At 37.0% G+C, this 21,170-nt stretch overlaps 1 protein-coding gene across 1 annotated transcript; it reads right to left on the minus strand.

Annotated features, from left to right (window-relative positions):
- Nucleotides 1-278: 278 nt before the first annotated feature.
- Nucleotides 279-21,104, minus strand: LOC132563648 (ataxin-7-like protein 1). Its single transcript, XM_060228387.1, has 11 exons — nt 21,017-21,104; nt 20,788-20,850; nt 8,675-8,779; nt 6,566-7,594; nt 5,903-5,985; nt 4,011-4,378; nt 3,312-3,486; nt 2,806-2,936; nt 1,749-2,634; nt 1,250-1,310; nt 279-773 (listed from the first exon to the last, which is right to left on the minus strand). The coding sequence occupies exons 1-11, from the start codon at nt 21,102-21,104 to the stop codon at nt 412-414; spliced, it is 3,351 nt and encodes a 1,116-aa protein (XP_060084370.1). The 3' UTR covers nt 279-411.
- Nucleotides 21,105-21,170: the final 66 nt, after the last annotated feature.

A 21,170-nucleotide genomic window follows, 5' to 3' on the forward strand; every position in this document is an offset into this window, starting at 1 on the left:
TAATTCTGTTTCATTCTGGACTACAATTTTAAAACAATATTGATTTCAAATGCCACAGTTTACCTGAACATCAAGTTTTCAACAAATGTTTGATGTACTTACTGCATCCTGTGATTAACAAACTACTGACACAATAATTCCTAACTTTTCAAAACATAATACCTAAAAAAAAAGCGTAGTCAATTCTTGGTTAAAAAATTCTAAAAAATCAAAGCATTACACAAAGACATTCAATGTTGAATCAATACATATCACCATATTACTTATTTCTTCATTACTTAAAAGGTAATCTGCTCATGAAATAGGCCTGGAATTGAGGTCGAGATATTTCAGAGAATTAAAAAGAAAAAAAAAAAAAGAGTATGGCCACACAATAAAGTTATGAGAATAGCTTTGAGTAAAGAACCTGGGCTAGGACATGAGACTAGATGGGGAGTTGGATACTGGCTGTAGTTCATGTCGAGTACCGTCGTCACTGCTCGTAATAAATAGGGTATGTGTCTGAGGCTGCTGACCTGTCACTGTTCCCAGGTTTGCCAATGGAAAGGTCAAGGACACAGGTTGCATGGTGACCTTGTTAGGCCCAGGCTTGGCACCAGGCTTGACCTGAAGCTGAGCGAGCTGCGTGAAGACATGACTAGCACACACTTGTGGGTTGTTGTTTGAAGTGATGACTTGAGCAGTGGAGAACACACCAGGCAGTGCTGACTGGGCCATCATCTGTGGTCCCTTGTGGTGAATCAAGGTGTGGCGGTGACTACTGCTGTTTTTATCTGCAAAATAAACAGGAAATATCAAAGGTCTACAAGACGTTGATAAACCACTACATTGATACAATGTTTGCTGAATAGCGAATACATTAGAACAAACTGCAGGTAATTCAAATAAACATGAACATCTCATTTTACATAATAAATGTAACAGTTCTCTATGAAAATCCATCATAAAATCTAGCAATATACTTCTTTGTACATAAAGAAACGCATCATTCATTGTATGTAGGAACACAAAAGGACAAACAGAATTTTCATTTGATATTAATAATAATTCCTATGCTTGATAAGTGTTTTCAGGAGTCAAGAAACCAATAATGATAAAAAAAACATTGAATACCATCCAATATTAGTCATTCTTTTTCATCATGTAGCAGAATTAAGTTTGTAAGAAAGCAAACTTGAATTCTTGAAGCCTGCAGGAGACAGCTACAGAAAGAATGACTTGCTGCATTAAGATATGTAAATAAACCTACCTGTCACTGATTGAGTGATCCCATTTGGCAAAGGCGAAGAAACTTGTGGACTTAGAGAACCCTGTAACAATAACATATTCAGTGCTGGTTTGTTGAATATCAGCAGTAAATACTATTTGACTCCCTGATCAATATCAAATACTTAGGCATCGCTTTAACAATCAATGAATGGCATTATACATTACATTCATAATTACATAAAGCAACATCTATCTGTTCATATATATTGCAAACTGTCTCTGAAATATCCTGATACTCTAAAATGCTTACATTTTAATCATTGCTTGCTAATGACCTCACTAGACAAAAGCTCCTAATATCCTTGTACTTTGTGGAGTTTACACGAAATTTCAAATCATGTTGATGTACATCTTCAGCAAATTACCAAATTGTTAATTTTTTAAAAACCAAAACATTTTAACTTATATCTGACCTTACTGGTAATACTGGTATATCAAACAAAAATCAAAACAAACCAGGATATCTGCCATTTACTTACTGATCTGAAGAGTGGGCTTGGAGTTGTTGAGGGGCTAGGGTGAGCCTGAGACATGGAACTATTGGCTAGGGATATGACTGTATTGCTTGGCACAGACCCTATAGAGCCCACAGAAACTGGTGTAAGCACTGTCCCTGGTTGCATAGGACTGTCAACAAGGATAGCATTTGCAGGTATCAAGTTGTTTTTCTGTAATGCATCAAGGCTATTGACCAACTTCGCTTGGTTTCCCTTGTTCCCACCAGAGATAATGTGAGTCTGTTGAAGCATTTTTTCGTCAATGATTTGAGCAGTTGTTCCTCCTAACACATACTGGCCATTTACTATTGCTGAAGGATCTATACTGCGCACTACTAGTCCAAAGTCCTTCAGCACATTATTCTTTGGGTTTTTGCTGCCAGCCAGGTTGGCATTAAAATGACTGAGAGTAGCGGAGCTGAGATTGACACTGGGGATGGCTATGGCAGTGAGGGGACTACTATTGGTATGACTGTTGAGTGCAGTTGAGTTGATGGTCATGGCACTGCCACTTATGACATTATTGTAGGTGGTACATGGACTAGAGGTAGGGCCACCACTCCCACTACGTTTACGTTTCACAGCCCCTGTACTACTAGGAGTAGAAGTTCCTGAGTGGGCGGGGCTACGTGAGCCCCCAGAGTTAGTGGCTGCACCCTCCCTTGATTTGTTACGACTGCTGCTGCTACTGGAGGGCTTAGATTTTGGTTTCACATTGTTTTTGTTTACAATGGTAGAATTCACTACAGTATTGGAGTGCTGTGTCGCTCCACCCATGGCACTGTCAATGAGGTTAAACTCGTAAGGATCTTTGGAATTTGACAGGAATTGAGGTTCTTTTGGTAAATTGGATTCCACACAAAGTTTCCTGGGGAAAAGAGAAAAAACTACAACTAATCGCAACAGTATTAACAACAGAAATGATTGTCAGTGATAGAATGAACCATCCATAAAATGACAATAGATGTTAAAATGATGTTAAGCATTATCAGCCAAACCAAACTACAGCACTGATATGGTAAAGATAAGAATGACTTACTTTGGCGGTGGTGGGTTGATTTGACGCTCCAACACTTTAAGGAAAGCTGCACGAAGCACATCTACACGTCTGTTGAACACATTACATCCCCTACTGTGGAAGGTATGATGGCGGGCACCAAAAGTACAAGTCTGTCCAAGAAAAACAACACCTTATTGGACTTCCATATAAATTTTTTAACTATTTTCATGTATCAACTGCTAGTGAGTAATCCACTAAGTACCTTCTTTTAAAAAAATCATAAATTCACACTTTGAATTTCCATAAAAAAAATTAATAGATGTAGTCATTTAGTAACAGAAATAGTAATTTACAAAATTGCAATTCATTACAGGCTATTAAACTGTGTGAACTTTCAGGATGTGAACAATTCATCAATTTAGATATTTACTTTGACAAGGGAAACATTAAAAGTGAACAGAATATACAATATTTTGGTCTAAAGTACAACAAGTACACTTCACAAATTAACCAGCAGTTATAACTTTGAGTTATCTGATACATACAGCTGCTGGACGGGGATGATAGGGGAGATAGGATCGGTCAGGTTTGTCCATCTCTCCATCTTCCTCTTCCCCTTCCCCATCACTAAGTCTACTTTGGGTGTCAGCAGCAGGGATTAATGATGGCCCGACATCATCTCGATGGGCAGATGCCAATGGTGAGTGTAGACCTCCTGAGCTACTGAATAGAAAATATCAATGTTTAAATAAAGAGTGTATGGCTGTAAGTCAAATGACTATGTTTAGAGTGATTAATTTAGTTTATTTTAGATCTGCTACTGTGCACTTGAAAATTACTGGTAAATTAGGATTGTCTCCCCTTCCATGCATATAGCTGACACTGTTTGTTAAATTTCGGTAGATAGTTGCTGCGGTTTTAACTTTTGAACCCTTAAACAGTTCATCCCTAGTATATTCATAGTCGACCTTCACATAAAATTTGAATGAAATGTTTGAAGAAAATAGTTACTTTAGTGATGGCATTGAATCAGGATGGGATGGGTACACACACCACCTCTCATTCATGGATACACATGAAATCAAATATCTTCATAAATATTCCAAGGGTGAAAGGTTTGCTTGAGTCAAAACCAATAGCTTCTCACAAAAATATAGCTGAATTATTTTTAAAATTTGAGTAAAAATAGGAAAATTCCCACATAACCATAAGACAGAAATTTCAAATTAACTAGCAATACAGACCTGGCGAGACAGATATTGTTTGGTTTGATGACAGCAGGCCTTGAGATCTTCTGTGGAGACATGGCCCCAGAATGGAGTAGGCGTGATTGTACAGAACTCTCTTTGGATGTGTTTACTGAAGTGCTGTGGTGGCCACCCTTACCCATGGTCAAACCTCGGTCAAGTGGCACTAACGGTGAGGCACCATGTGACTGTGCTGGCTTCACAGTGTTGCCACCACAGGTCACCATGGATGCTGCCAGCTGAGCAGCCTTTTGCTCAGCTCTCTGTTTCAGAAAGGCCTCTTTGGCAGCACGATGTTCCTTCAGCAGCTCATCAAAAGGTTTTCTCCTTCCAGGCACTTTCCTTCTCAGGGACAGTGCATGGGTCTACAAAATTATAGACATGAAACTTTGTTTTAAAGAACTTTACATAACTATGCAAAGAGAATCGAAACATGTCCATTTTTGTTACTGAATGATGAAATTTTAATCCTCTAATTAGTAATAAAAACAGCAAGAACATCACATCATCCATTCACCAAATACAAAAAAGGCCCAATGAACTTACATTACTCCTATGTTTTTTTAAGCAATCAACACCAGATAATGTAGTATAAACTTTACTGATATTGTTATTTCCCTATTTTGAATCATTTAAGTTAGCCATGAGAAACTATCTCTATGAGTGAGAATATTTAATTTCTTGTCTGTTCATAAGACTAATCCTGTTAGAATAATAACTACTAACACCTGGTTGCTTATTTTCTTCATTCCAAGACACATATGGTAATGAATGCTTCATTTCTTTATGATTAGCAACTGGTGGGTATCTCGATATATATATGACTACTTCAATCTGTTTTGGATATCTTATGTTATGTAAGCTATGTCAGATGACAGTCACCATGTTAGCTGACAGTCACTATGTTAGCTGACAGTCACTATGTTAGCTGTCAACAGTCACTATGTTAGCTGACAGTCACTATGTTAGCTGTCAGTCACAATGTCAGATGACAGTCACCATGTTAGCTGACAGTCACTATGTTAGCTGACAGTCACTATGTTAGCTGTCAGTCACAATGTCAGATGACAGTCACCATGTTAGCTGACAGTCACTATGTTAGCTGTCAGTCACAATGTCAGATGACAGTCACCATGTTAGCTGACAGTCACTATGTTAGCTGACAGTCACTATGTTAGCTGTCAGTCATGATGTCAGATGACAGTCACCATGTTAGCTGACAGTCACTATGTTAGCTGTCAGTCACAATGTCAGATGACAGTCACCATGTTAGCTGACAGTCACTATGTTAGCTGACAGTCACCATGTTAGCTGTCAGTCACAATGTCAGATGACAGTCACCATGTCAGATGACAGTCACCATGTCAGATGACAGTCAACATGTCAGCTGACAGTCACTATGCTTGCTGACAGTCTATATGTCAGCTGTCAGTCACTATGTTAGCTGTCAGTCACAATGTCATCTGACAGTCACCATGTTAGCTGTCAGTCACCATGTCAGATGACAGTCACTATGTCATCTGACAGTCACTATGTTAGCTGACAGTCACCATGTTAGCTGACAGTCACCATGTTAGCTGACAGTCACCATGTTAGCTGTCAGTCACCATGTCAGATGACAGTCACCATGTTAGCTGACAGTCACCATGTCAGATGACAGTCACAATGTCAGCTGTCAGTCACTATGTTAGCTGACAGTCACCATGTTAGCTGTCAGTCACCATGTTAGCTGTCAGTCACCATGTCAGATGACAGTCGCCATGTTAGCTGTCAGTCACCATGTCAGATGATAGTCACCATGTTAGCTGACACTTTGTGGTATAATGATTAGTTTACAAAGTGTGTTGATCAATGGTGTACTAGGAAAGTCTTTGAGATAGAGGTCTTACCTTGCAAGTGAGTGAGCGTGTGCAGGGTTTGCCTGAATCTTCAAAAACTACACCACAATGTTTGTTTGCATCAAATTCACGATCTGCAAATGAAAAGCACAAGATTATTTCAATGAAACAAAAATAAAAATGGTTTCTTCTTTTCATCTATGACCTAAGTACACACCAGTACTCTAAAATTATTGAGTCATAATTTTGACAATTTTCCTGTGCAAAATGTTACAATCTAAATATGTAGAAGTCACAAGTAAGAAGGAAATCAGTTATTCCACACAACCTGTATAACAAAGTTTTCATTGTTATGTTGCTTTAATTGAATGTAAAACTTCCACCTCAATATATCTTGGAAACATTTTATATGTATATTTCATATTTCTCCATACTTAAGATTTAGGACATTTTCCATAATATGTAAATCTTATATCCTTTTGAGTCAGTTATTGTAGAATACATCTGTGCTATTTCTTAATCACACATGGATGGAGAAAACAACTGAGTTAGGATCTATTTTGTTACATGTTTATTTTTGTCACTGAAAACAATTTCCTGTTTATCTGAAATTCATTACCAAAGTCCACATTGGTTAAATTTGACAGTTCACAAGAAAGCCTTAGGTATAAAGATCTTACTTGGAAAAATCAGAATTTTTTATCAAGCACTTACCTTTACATGGGATTAGTTTATCAGGTTTGTGAATAGGTATGACAGGTTTCTTCTTGGTGGCATTAGTATTACTGCTGCCACCAGACTTACAGGCTGACGAACCACTACGGATTGATTTACTTAGAGATCCCACACTACTACTAGCATTTGCAAGGCTACCAAAGCTCCCAGTCTTAGACACACTACTAGCACTTGCTGATTTGATGATGCTGCTAACAATGGCAGTTTTTGTAACACTGCTGCTGACACTGTTTCCTGTTTTTGAAGTCAGACTGCCAGTGCGCTCTGTTTTTACAGTAGTGGCTGCAGGAGTGCTGGGTTTACATGGAGTTAGTGTTGGAGATGACGGCACACTTCCGAGGCTGACTTCACTGCCACTACTACTATTAAGACTACTGTTGGCACTGAGCACAGAATTGTTAGTAACACTACTGGTCACCATGTTACTACTTGATAATGAAGAGGAAGAAGGTGATACAAAGGGTGCCAGCGCCAGAGCTGTAGAGGTGGTCATGGTTGTTGTCACACATGTTGTCATAGCCGTTGTCAGGGTGGCACTAGCGACCGACACCGACGCACTACTCACGACGAGGGAGGCCAGCGTCATTGACTGTGATACAGGTGTGCTTGGTGAAATTGCTTTGACAGGACTATCAGTCAATGTCTTGCCTGTCATATTAACATTAGGACTATTACTTAACGTCCCATTCGTTAATGGAGCTTTGCCTGTAGGTTCAGCATGTGTGCCAGAGTATTTGTTCAGGTCCATTCGTTCCATTTTCACCACAGGCATTGTGTGGTTCTTTCTAAGTTTGGCATTTAGAGCTGCTCCCATTTTTTGTGCATTGCTGATTGCAGCAGGAACCTCTTTGACACTAGCCTTTGTGGGCACTGGGGCTCCTAGTTTGAAAGCAGATGATGACTTTGTTGGAGATGGATTGGTGGCCGAGAGTTTGGACATGGAATGGGTTGACCGCTGCATCAACAGCTGGGTAGTGGTTGGAATTCCACAGTCTCCATGGCGATTTCCTGTAACACAACGTTGCATTCTGTTACAACATTTAACACATCAATTTGTGAGAAGTTAAAGTATGAAAATCATAAATCTTGCTAATAATTTTAGCAAAATATTTATATAACAATAATACCTAAGAACTATAGAACATCAATGATCACATTCAAAAGATTTAATCCAAGTATATATACCATCATCATAGATCCTACTTTTTATTCAAAACAATGCTATAAATGGACAAAAAGAAGTCATTTCCAAATGTTCTTATCTTTTAAGTTTTTAACAAGTTTCAAGTTGAAGTCAATCCAAAGTGATAACCATACCATTATGTAAGTCATCATAAAATATATTCCATACAAAATGGTAGACGATAAGGAATATCAATTGTATTAATTACACTGACTACCTGTCATGAATTTTTGTACAAGAATTATCCATTTGCATTCATTTGTTAGTTTATCATTCTTTGTTTCAAAGAACTCTAGAAACAGACATATCCAAAGATCAATATTTTCAGTTTTGTTTATATCTCCTCTTTATGAATTCAATATTCAGGAGTATGTTGGCAGTGTCTAGGCAATGGTGCTCCCTTACAATTTTGGTGTCTTGTTCAACAAATACATGTCAACCATTATTATCAATTTGAATTATGCTAAAGAAGCTACCACTGATACCATTCAAATAAGCCTACTGTCTTCAGATCCACCAGTGTTAAAGATGCTACCATTGACATCATTGAAGTCAAAATAATTGGACAATATCAGGATGTCTTACTTGTCCCAGGACTTGTACAAGAATTAATCACTGTTTCCACTTGTTTATATAAAAATGATTTCATGAAGAGTACTTTTCTCATAAATTTCCATTCATATGGCCAAATAGGACTACTACCAAAATTTGGTTAAACTCTGCATTGCTTTTTGCAGAGATATTTATTAAGGTGAAAGACGGTAAATGACAGAGAAAGTAAGAAGTACCAGCATGTGACCATCCCATGACTACGGTATTTTATATGGAATTCCCCATTTTTTATTGGCAATCTATAAGACTCATCTTGTTAAATGACCATCTGCATCTTTGTTGAGACTACTTACGTAAGTGGTGTCTGAATGCTTTAGGTTTGACAACTTTGTCACACTTTTCACAAACAACAAGATAGAATTCGTCTTGAGATGGACATTCTCCAAACAGACCCATATCTGAAATGAATAGAAACATTTTTTTTTTCAGACCCATGTTCAATATATAACACAGCAACACATTTCATTTAGAGGATGTAGCATTATCAAGTTCATAATGCAGCACATCATGAAAAACAGAAACCATTTTTTTCTGAACCGCAGTAATTCCTGAAAAGTTATAAAACATCAATTATAATGTTACAATAAATCACTGTTAAGCAATAACAACGTAACTATATTATTTATAAGATGTCTGCATCGAGTAGACAAATGCTCTCCTGGAAAGTGATAGAAATCAATTATTCATAAAATACCCAAGAGTTAGTTCAAACCATACAGGCTGAACCCATGAAACGTTCAATAAATAAATGATGTATGAATGTCTAGAGAAAATATATATCAGCAAATAACAATATACTCTGACAATCAATCTGCTTAATTCTGTCATCAGACTTTTCTCAACTATGACAACATAAACTCACAAAAGAAACAGCTGCCATTTGGATTTGTTCACTAGAATCATCCAATCAGATGTTCACTAGAAGCAAAATTGTAAGCTGTATCTCAGCTTCTATAAGAACATTATAGTCATGACAGGAAAATTGTTGGCGATATATATGTGTGTATACCTTCATCTCAAGAAGATATGTCCTAGACTTGAAAGTGTGTAAACCTTCATTCTGAGAAGACATGTCCCTGACTTAAGTATGTATACCCTCACCATCAGAAGATATGTCCCTGACTTAAGTATGTATACCCTCACCATCAGAAGATATGTCCCTGACTTAAGTATGTATACCCTCACCATCAGAAGATATGTCCCTGACTTAAGTATGTATACCCTCACCATCGGAAGATATGTCCCTGACTTAAGTATGTATACCCTCACCATCGGAAGATATGTCCCTGACTTAAGTATGTATACCCTCACCATCAGAAGATATGTCCCTGACTTAAGTATGTATATCCTCACCATCAGAAGATATGTCCCTGACTTAAGTATGTATACCATCACCATCAGAAGATATCTCCCTGACTTAAATGTGTATACCCTAACCATCAGAAGATATGTCCCTGACTTAAATGTATATACCATCACCATCAGAAGATATGTCCCTGACTTAAGTGTGTATACCCTCACCATCAGAAGATATGTCCCTGACTTAAGTATGTATACCCTCACCATCAGAGGATATGTCCCTGACTTAAGTATGTATACCCTCACCCTCAGAAGATATGTCCCTGACTTAAGTATGTACACCCTCACCATCAGAAGATATGTCCCTGACTTAAATGTGTATATACCCTCACCATCAGAAGATATGTCCCTGATTTAAATGTGTGTATACCCTCACCATCAGAAGATAAGTCCCTGACTTAAGTATGTATACCCTCACCATCAGAAGATATGTCCCTGACTTAAGTATGTATACCCTCTCCATCAGAAGATATGTCCCTGACTTAAGTATGTATACCCTCTCCATCAGAAGATATGTCCCTGACTTAAGTATGTATACCCTCACCATCAGAAGATATGTCCCTGACTTAAGTATGTATACTCTCACCATCAGAAGATATGTCCCTGACTTAAATGTGTATACCCTCACCATCAGAAGATATGTCCCTGACTTAAGTATGTATACCCTCACCATCAGAGGATATGTCCCTGACTTAAGTATGTATACCCTCACCCTCAGAAGATATGTCCCTGACTTAAGTGTGTATACCCTCACCACCAGAAGATATGTCCCGGAATTGAATGTGTGTAAACCTTCATCCTGGTAGATATGTCCCTGACTTAAGTATGTATACCCTCACCATCAGAAGATATGTCCCTGACTTAAGTGTGTATACCCTCACCATCAGAAGATATGTCCCTGACTTAAATGTGTATACCCTCACCATCAGAAGATATGCCCCTGACTTAAGTATGTATACCCTCACACGCAGTAGATATGTCCCTGACTTAAATGTGTGTATACATCAGAAGATATGTCCCTGACTTATGTGTGTATACCCTCACCATCAGAAGATATGTTCCTGACTTAAATGTGTATACCCTCACCATCAGAGGATATGTCCCTGACTTAAGTATGTATACCCTCACCATCAGTAGATATGTCCCTGACTTAAATGTGTGTATACCCTCACCATCAGAAGATATGTCCCTGACTTAAGTATGTATACCCTTACCATCAGAAGATATGTCCCTGACTTAAGTATGTATACCCTCACCACCAGAAGATATGTCCCTGACTTAAGTATGTATACCCTCACCATCAGAAGATATGTCCCTGACTTAAGTGTGTGTATACCCTCACCATCAGAAGATATGTCCCTGACTTACGTGTGTATACACTCACCATCAGAAGATATTTCTCTGACTTAAATGTGTATACTCTCACCATCAGAAGATATATCCCTGACTTAAGTATGTATACCCTTACCATCAGAGGATATGTCCCTGACTTAAGTGTGTATACCCTCACCATCAGATGATATCTCCCTGACTTAAATGTGAGTAAACCTTCATCCTGGTAGATATGTCCCTGACTTAAGTATGTATACCCTCACCATCAGAAGAAATGTCCCTGACTCAAGTGTGTGTATACCCTCACCATCAGAAGATATGTCCCTGACTTACGTGTGTATACCCTCACCATCAGAAGATATGTCCCTGACTTAAGTGTATATATCTTCATCCTGAGAAGATATGTCCCTGACCTAAGTATGTATACCCTCACCATCAGAAGATATGTCCCTGACTTGAGTGTGTATACCCTTAACCTCTCCCTCAAGAGATATGACTGGACTGTAGTATGTATACCCCTTCTCTCAGGTGATATGCCACAGACTGTGCCTTGGTTAATTGTTGTCCCTGCCCCATATTAAAGATCGCGCCCCCACCCCATCTTGAATATAACCCCTGTTCCAGATGTCCATTAGACCTAGCATGCCTGACTGGCTGTTGAAGCAGTAGCCTGATGTAGGAGAATGTTTTACATATCTGTCTAGGCATTATAGCCACATACGGTCAGATCAATACCAATGTACACTGCTAAATGACAGGCCAAATATAATGGAACTGTGAAACGATAAAAAACAATACCATTTTCACTTACATGGCTTGATTACACTGCCTGGAAAGTTACAATTAAATTTCCCCAGTTTCAACCTATACTATCTCTTTTGTGAGATTGTGTAAATCACCTATCATTTGACAAGTGATAAATCCTTGACTTTTTTGTAGTAATCAATACTAAGCTGGGAGCCTAATGAATCTTGCTATCAAGACGCACACAGTCTACTTAAAGTTACACTCAAGGTCAACAAATATCCAATTTCAGATTCAAATGAATACTATAATTACTTTTAGGTTGTTCTCGTTACTTCTCAGATTTATTGCAATGAGATGAACAAATAAGAGCAGGATTATTACAACAATACTGTTTATTTCAAATCCCAATATTTAAATTTAGTTTCAACAATCTTTTACATCTATGTAAACATATTAACCCAGATGGCCTTGCCAATAGCTCAAGAATGCCATTCCCGTTCATCTTAGATAATTGATTATATATTGTTATTCACACCAGAAAATGCTTTTGTCATAAAAATGAAAAATATTAGAAGTGTGAATACTTCTTGTTGATGAACAAGATCAATTTTGAATTAAGAAAAAAATCATTACAATGATAAAGAGGCACAAACACTACCAATATATTAACACTACAACACTGAATATTCAGTACAAACAGCATAAACACTACATGCCTAAACAATTAATCATAGTACACATGTGATATTGATTATTAGAAAACTTGATTAAATTTCTATTCAGTTACTCGGATACTGTGCAACAACCTTGTCAATCATTGCATCACATTACCTACATGTACTTCATATAAACTGTATCTGGTTGACACATATCAGCACTATCTAGTCCAGATAGGCCTGGTTGACACATATCAGCACTATCTAGTCCAGATAGGCCTGGTTGACACATAACTGCACACTAACTACTCCAGATTGACCAAATCTGGTTGACCCGTATCATCACTATCTAATTTAGTGTAACTAAATCTGACACCAATTACTCTACAGTGAATGAATCTGGTTGACACATATCATGACACCTATTTCTCTACAATGAAAGAATCTGGTTGACACATATCATGACACCTATTACTCTACAGTGAATGAATCTGGTTGACACATATCATGACACCTATTTCTCTACAATGAAAGAATCTGGTTGACACATATCATGACACCTATTACTCTACAATGAAAGAATCTGGTTGACACATATCATGACACCTATTACTCTACAGTGAATGAATCTGGTTGACACATATCATGACACCTATTACTCTACAGTGAATGAATCTGGTTGACACATATGACACCTATTACTCTACAGTGAATGAATCTGGTTGACACATATCATGACACCTATTTCTCTACAATGAAAGAATCTAGTTGACACATATCATGACACCTATTATTCTACAGGGAATGAATCTGGTTGACACATATCATGACACCTATTACTCTACAGTGAATGAATCTGGTTGACACATATGACACCTATTACTCTACAGTGAATGAATCTGGTTGACACATAGTGTGACACCTATTACTCTACAGTGACATTATCTACTTAAGATTAACCAAATCCGATTGACCCGTATCATCACTATCTAGTCCTGATTGGTCTGGTTAACACTATGTCAGTCCATCTACTCCAGATTGAATGTATCTAGTTAACACTATGTCAGTCCATCTACTCCAGATTGAATGTATCTAGTTAACACTATATCAGTCCATCTACTCCAGATTGAATGTATCTAGTTAACTCTATATCAGTCCATCTACTCCAGATTGAATGTATCTGGTTAACACTATGTCAGTCCATCTACTCCAGATTGAATGTATCTAGTTAACACTATGTCAGTCCATCTACTCCAGATTGAATGTATCTGGTTAACACTATGTCAGTCCATCTGCTCCAGATTGAATGTATCTGGTTAACACTATGTCAGTCCATCTACTCCAGATTGAATGTATCTGGTTAACACTATGTCAGTCCATCTACTCCAGATTGAATGTATCTAGTTAACACTATGTCAGTCCATCTACTCCAGATTGAATGTATCTAGTTAACAGGTATTAGCACTATCTAAATTAAGATCGTTTTTTGTATCTTATTAGGTGGTTTGTCTACTGGTTTTGCCAATGGAATTGGACTTCATTAGGAAAATATATCAGTGAAAATCTCCTCCTAAAGTAGTAAAAATATTGGCATCTATCTTTTGTTTATTATGACGTGTTCCCTTATTTGTTGAATTACTACATCAGTATATTTATTCACGCCCTCATTGTTAATTATCTTATCTTGAACTGGGTGTAGGGGCTTATTTGTGGTAAAATACGGTATAAGTAAACAGTTAATGTTCTTCTTAATACACAGTTTATCACTACTCTGATTCAAATTTTGCATATATACAAAGTCTTTGCTGACCTGTGAGCCATACTGATAAGTTTTTATAATGTGTGCAGGTTAGTATATGAATTCCCATACATAATGGAATTCTTTTTGTTTGCAGTTTGCTTGGAATTTATTGGGTTACTAGCAGTTGTGAAGTTTTGTGCTGGCATCAGCTTCCTAGGTGTTTTCTTTGAATACATCATTACAAAATTAAGTTTAATCCTTTTGGATGTCTTGTGTGTAATATATGTATCAAACTCTCTTCCTGTCGAAATTGAAGGGTGATATTATTGATGTCAGTTACTATGTTAGTAACAATGATGTCACTGACATTGTGACCGGGGTAAATAAAATGTTGCTGGACGCATTTGTCTTGATTCCCCCATATCATGTCATATATGTGGTTTCCGTGTTGATTGTTGTTGAGGTTCGTCTCTTATACTGAAAACTCCCTACAAAGTGAGGTATACAACATTCACACTTAGGATCTCCCCTTTCATTGTTTTACTGAGTTTGTCTCTTTCATTGAATTACTGAATTACTGGTAAATGTGGTATTTGATTTCAAACTTACAAATTCTAAAATTCTTTAAGAACATCCATCCAGCACTTTCAGACAAATGATGATAACAATCTTCAGATCCCAAATCTTACATAGCTACCTGTGGGCCATTTCACTCTCCCAAATCTTACATAGCTACCTGTGGGCCATTTCACTCTCCCAAATCTTACATAGCTACCTGTGGACCATTTCACTCCCCCAAATCTTACATTGCTACCTGTGGACCATTTCACTCAGCCAAATCTTACATAGCTAACTGTGGGCCATTTCACTCAGCCAAATCTTACATAGCTATCTGTGGGCCATTTCACTTCCCCAATTTTTACATAGCTACCTGTGGGCCATTTCACTCCCCCAAATCTTACATAGCTACCTGTGGGCCATTTCACTCCCCAAAATCTTACATAGCTACCTGTGGGCGATTTCATTCCCCTAAATCTTACATAGCTACCTGTGGGCCATTTCACTCCCCAAAATCTTACATAGCTACCTGTGGGCCATTTCACTCCCCAAAATCTTACATAGCTACCTGTGGGCCATTTCATTCCCCTAAATCTTACATAGCTACCTGTGGGCCATTTCACTCCACCAAATCTTACATAGCTACCTGTGGACCATTTCACTCCCCCAAATCTTACATTGCTACCTGTGGACCGTTTCACTCAGCCAAATCTTACATAGCTACCTGTGGGCCATTTCACTCAGCCAAATCTTACATAGCTATCTGTGGGCCATTTCACTTCCCCAATTTTTACGTAGCTACCTGTGGGCCATTTCACTCCCCCAAATCTTACATAGCTACCTGTGGGCCATTTCACTCCCCAAAATCTTACATAGCTACCTGTGGGCCATTTCACTCCCCAAAATCTTACATAGCTACCTGTGGGCGATTTCACTCCCCAAATTCTTATATAGCTACCTGTGGGCGATTTCACTCCCCAAAATCTTACATAGCTACCTGTGGGCCATTTCACTCCCCCAAATCTTACATAGCTACCTGTGGGCCATTTCACTCCCCAAAATCTTACATAGCTACCTGTGGGCCATTTCACTCCCCAAAATCTTACATAGCTACCTGTGGGCCATTTCACTCCCAATTAGTCTCAAAATTAAAAGACACATATCTAGGAACCGAGAGAAAGTTGTTCAAGTTCATGTCATTTCTTTTCAACAAATTATAATCTGTAACTGTCACAACCCCAGATAACCAAATAACACCTGTTTTGTTTTTCCAATTGCCCTCAAAATTGAAGTGGCTCAACCATTTATAAAATAAGTGTCATTTATCAATATGAAAATAGAGGACGGTCACTCCTTATTGTTCCTCAGTAATTCTGTTTTTTTCGTTAGTCTCAAAGAAGAGAACATGCAACTTGTCAAAAAATAGAGAACTTAGATAATTGTTTATGAATGGACCATAGCAGCAGGGCAACTTGAATATCATATAGTGAACTGAAAACTTGTCAAACCTTACATTTCAAACATTCAACAAACTCTGCTGTTCTCTGCAGAAAGCTCATGATAATGATTTTACTTGCTACACACAATACTCATCAGAACTCAAAAAAATTTGTTTGCTAGGAAGTATTAGTCAGTGGAATTTATAACGCATCATGTGTCTGAAATAAATACAAGTTTAAAACATTGATACATTTTTGGGAAAAACACAGATACATTTTTGGGAAAAACACTGATAAATTTGAAAGAAAAACACTGATAAATTTGTAAGAACATACTAAATAGTTATTCGCAGACCTGAAAATAAAAAGTGTTGATAATTCAGCATTGAATTAAATGCAGCATCATTTTCTTCCTTATTTCCGAAATGACATCTGGTTAAACATTAGAAATGCTTATTGGAACAGTAACCAAGCCACTCAGCCCACAAGGATCTAACAAGAGACTTGTTCTTGAAACCTGATTCCTGAAGGAAACATCCTCAATATTTATACCTACAAAAGTCACATAGGACATAAAGTTACTTTATAATAAGGCCAATGGTGACATTTTCATCTATCCTACACAGACTGGAGGTGACTATTAAGGCAAAAAAAGCTTTAACAATGGTTTTGCAAGTCAAGTGACTATTGCATTAATATCTCAAGTTTTTTTTTATATTAAAAATACTTTTTTCTAACCTAGGAAAAAAGGTTACTGACCTATCAGTATGCTCAATTGTGTAAATGTTAAATAGCCAGAAAAATATTACTTACAATTTTCATAGAATCTTCAAACTTTTTTGTATTTTCATATTATTCATTTTATACATAAACATGCTGTCCTGTACTATTTGTGGAAATTGCACACAGCTGGACTCCTGACTGTAAAAGATTATTTTTATATAAGTTTTAGTTTTACAATAAATTTGGTATAATTTCTTCTTTAATTCAAACTTTGAAAAAAAAGACTTATTTAATTCAACAGTGATAAAGTTACTGGTTTTGACATATGTTTAACACACTTTATTAATCATTGGCTTAGCCAAGTTGAAAAAAAATATATAGGTCTATAAAGGTAAGATCATACAGCTATTTACCATATTAAGGTGCCTGCACCATCACAAACAGGACTTCAATTGTGATCAGTTTTGAAACATTTTGTCATTAATTTTCATGTAACCAAAATGCTGCCCATCCTGTTTTTGCCTTTTTATTGGAAACAATTTTAAAAATGCTGCTACCTTCTGCCATGTTGTTTATCCAATCGGACTCAAAGTTAGTAAGTAGCCACCTCACTTTCTATACTTTGTGTAGCTTATTAGATTATATTGAAAACAAGAAAGATATAATACTTATTCATGATATAAACTCTCATTGATGTAGCAACTTGTGCTTAAGATTCTCTTTTCCATTCCAATTATGTGATGAAACTGTTCTTGTATTTGGCACTACCCCTGATCAAGGTCCCTAATGTATTTGGCGCTACCCCGGATCAAGGTCCCTAATGTATTTGGTGCTACCCCTGATCAAGGTCCCTAATGTATTTGGTGCTACCCCTGATCAAGGTCCCTAACGTATTTGGCGCTACCCCTGATCAAGGTCCGTAATGTATTTGACGCTACCCCAGATCAAGGTCCCTAATGTATTTGACGCTACCCCGGATCAAGGTCCCTAATGTATTTGGCGCTATCCCTGATCAAGGTCCCTAATGTATTTGGCCCTACCCCTGATCAAGGTCCGTAATGTATTTGACGCTACCCCTGATCAAGGTCCGTAATGTATTTGGCGCTACCCCTGATCAAGGTACCTAATGTATTTGGCGCTACCCCTGATCAAGGTCCATAATATTCTTTTTTATCCACATTTTCCTAAACAACCTACTCTCAGCTTTCTGAGGAACACTAATCATCATGAAGAAGAAATCTTGAACACATACCTTGAGTCTTAATCCTGTTATAGAGGCCAACACTCTACCAAAACGCTTTCAAAGCCCCCTCTAACAGGCAGTAGAGCCTACCTTTTACTCCTTTTTACTATAACTCTGGTTTTTTCATTTTTTACCTGTTACTGAAAGTATTAACATTGCCTGTAAAACCTGAAATTATTCTGCTTATTACAGTTTATCAGTATCTTGTTAAGTTAAACTGCAGAATAAGGCAGCTCTATACCTGAAGATAGAATTTCCCTTAATCTTGTCCATGGAAGACAGATTATCTTTGAAATGATTCCTTTTCCCTTTACAGAAAAAAATACCTTTTTCCGTACAGTATGATAGCTTATACACTTATGTGTTAAAGTATCTTTCTACAGGTAACATTGTTTAGGTTGGGGCAAAAATGATCAAGCTATTGCATTGCCATTGGAGGGCAGGAACATCACAAAACCATCTGGATAGCATCAAGAATTGGCAGAACCACCGGGTATTCTTTTTGATAGTCACACTCTTCACCTCCAGATTAAAGATTATTTGTCAGTGAAAGAAACCCATGTCAGAAGTGTGTGAGCAACATTTTTAGACTCACCATGATGCCTTGCGCATTTTGACTAAATTAATATATATATATTCAATACTTGTAAATAACTTTAAATTGACAAAGTGCATACTTAACTGTACTATAACTATGAATAAATATCTGTTTTTTATGCTTATGTAAGGAACAAGATGGAATTTAGTCATTTAAATTCTCAGTATTCATTGAACTCGCACAATATAACAGATATTAAAATTGATGATCATCTGTTTGGTTGTTAATAAAGATATGAATTTCTAAATATCATGCTTCTGAAAGGTATGTTTACTTGAAAAAAGAAAAAAAAATAACATTAATCATCTCACAAAATTTTAAGCTGTCATTTTATTAAAAAGTTAGGGAAAAAGGTAAAAACAAGACAAATGGAAGAAATTCTTTCATAAAACTCAAAATGTTTTAATCAAGATCTAAAGGTCAATATTTGATTCTTTGTGAAATACATTTTTAGAAAATAACTGTAGACAGATACAAGTACAGAAATTTGGTCCAAAGTTGTTTCAATTTTGCATAATGGTAGCTACTTCCAGTTTAACGATTATCATGTTTTAATCAATTTCCCAGTGAGTGAAATGTTTCATTAATCTTTTTTTCTTAACTCATGATGCCAACTTAGTAGTTTTTAATGGACTGATATGGTAAATTATCAGTTTTGATTGAGGAATGCATACATAGTTACATCATAAAGATCATTTTTCAAACCATTTTCTTGCTGAATTCGTTATTTGACCAAATAGGTAGTATAAACATGGTAATAATTATTTTATTATCTGTATAATGACCTCATCCTACCAAACTATTTACCAGAGCCTGCTCCTGAGTCCTGACCAATGGTCTACTGTTAATGAGGTAGGGAACAATCAGCCGTGTACAAATGTGCTCCCGAGCGTAGTGGTCAGTGATTATTAACCTGAATTGGGTGACACTTATTAGATAATTGGGTAGTGTACTCACCTAGCTAGGCATTGATTATGTGGCCAGGGGTCAGTCTCACCAATTTGACAAAGATAGCCCGGTTACTTATGACCTACCTAGAAGGATCTCTGAAATCAGGAGTTTACCCAAATTTTGATCCGTATGATTGTGAGATGGGGCTGTGGAGTGAAAATCTCCTGACTGAATTGGAAAAGTTGGCAGGTATGCATACATGTACAGAAGACTACTTTCATCTGTTGTTAGTTCATATTATTTTGATTAATGCCAATCACCTGATCTTTTTTCAGTATACTTTGTAAAAATAGTGATGTTTTGGGCTTCATTTTGAATTCAAATTATTGTGAAAATTAAGATATTTTAGGGCAAGGACAATTATGTCAAACCTGACATATTTTGCAGAAATATAACATTTGAATTTCACATGTTAATTTTACAAAACTTAAAACAAATTACAAATTGAACAGTGACAGCAAGTCTGCTTCAGCTGCAACCATCTTTTTCAACTTTCTGTAAATACACTAGAATCAACTGAAACAGAAAATGAATTGATGCACACATACAAATAAAAAACATAACATGAAATTATTATTTTCTGATAGAGCATCATCATAAAACATCCTGGTTAAAATGACACCACACCTGGAACGTTTGTAGAAAAAAAATACTGCAAAAATCGATCTAAAGTGAACATTTCAACTGGAATGGCAGTTGCTAAAACAACGTGTTGTTGATTGACATTAGTAAGTTATTTCTTTATCCATATTATTTTTAACGCGACTGATATAAGACACCAACAAGCCAAATGTATCCGTGTGTTTTTACAGACACCATTTCCGAATGACATGTTCTCGAGTGTGTATAGATAAAGCAATCTTTAAAAGACTTTGTCATGTTAAAGTGTCCTGCTTTTTAGTTATTCTTGAAACTTGTCAAGTTGTCGATCCGAATATAAGTCCGGAATCAAATTTGCATGCAAATGACACTGTTTCCCATTTTTTTGCCCATGCCTTGCGCTGTCAAAATAAACTGTGTGCTGTACATAAATATCGACAACCAGAAAGTTTGAATTACCTTCTCTGTTGAGCTTCATACTATGGTCAGTGTCATCGTCACTGGTTTTGGAGCTCTCGTCACCTGAACGATGAAAAAACATCGTTTTTACATGACATTTCGTGCAAATCGAGATCACAGTGAAATGAGGGGCAATGATGTTACTCATTTTAAAATTGTGTTTATTCAAAATGTGGCCATTGATATTGGAAAATATCTCGGAATCTCGCTGTTAAATATGTAACCTTACCACTTTCTGGCGAAAAAGGCACATTGTCGGCCCAGTTGCCCCATGCTTGGCCAGCAAATAGCGACGGACTATCGTCCAGGGTCGCCATTTTGCACTTTTCTTGTTGCTTTCTGCCAGAACGGAGCCAACCGAAGATTCCGTGACGTCAGACTCG

Source organism: Ylistrum balloti, unplaced genomic scaffold, assembly GCF_031769215.1.
Source record: "Ylistrum balloti isolate Yb309-2 unplaced genomic scaffold, AGI_CSIRO_Ybal_v1 Utg371810, whole genome shotgun sequence".
Taxonomy (NCBI): Eukaryota; Metazoa; Mollusca; class Bivalvia; order Pectinida; family Pectinidae; genus Ylistrum; species Ylistrum balloti.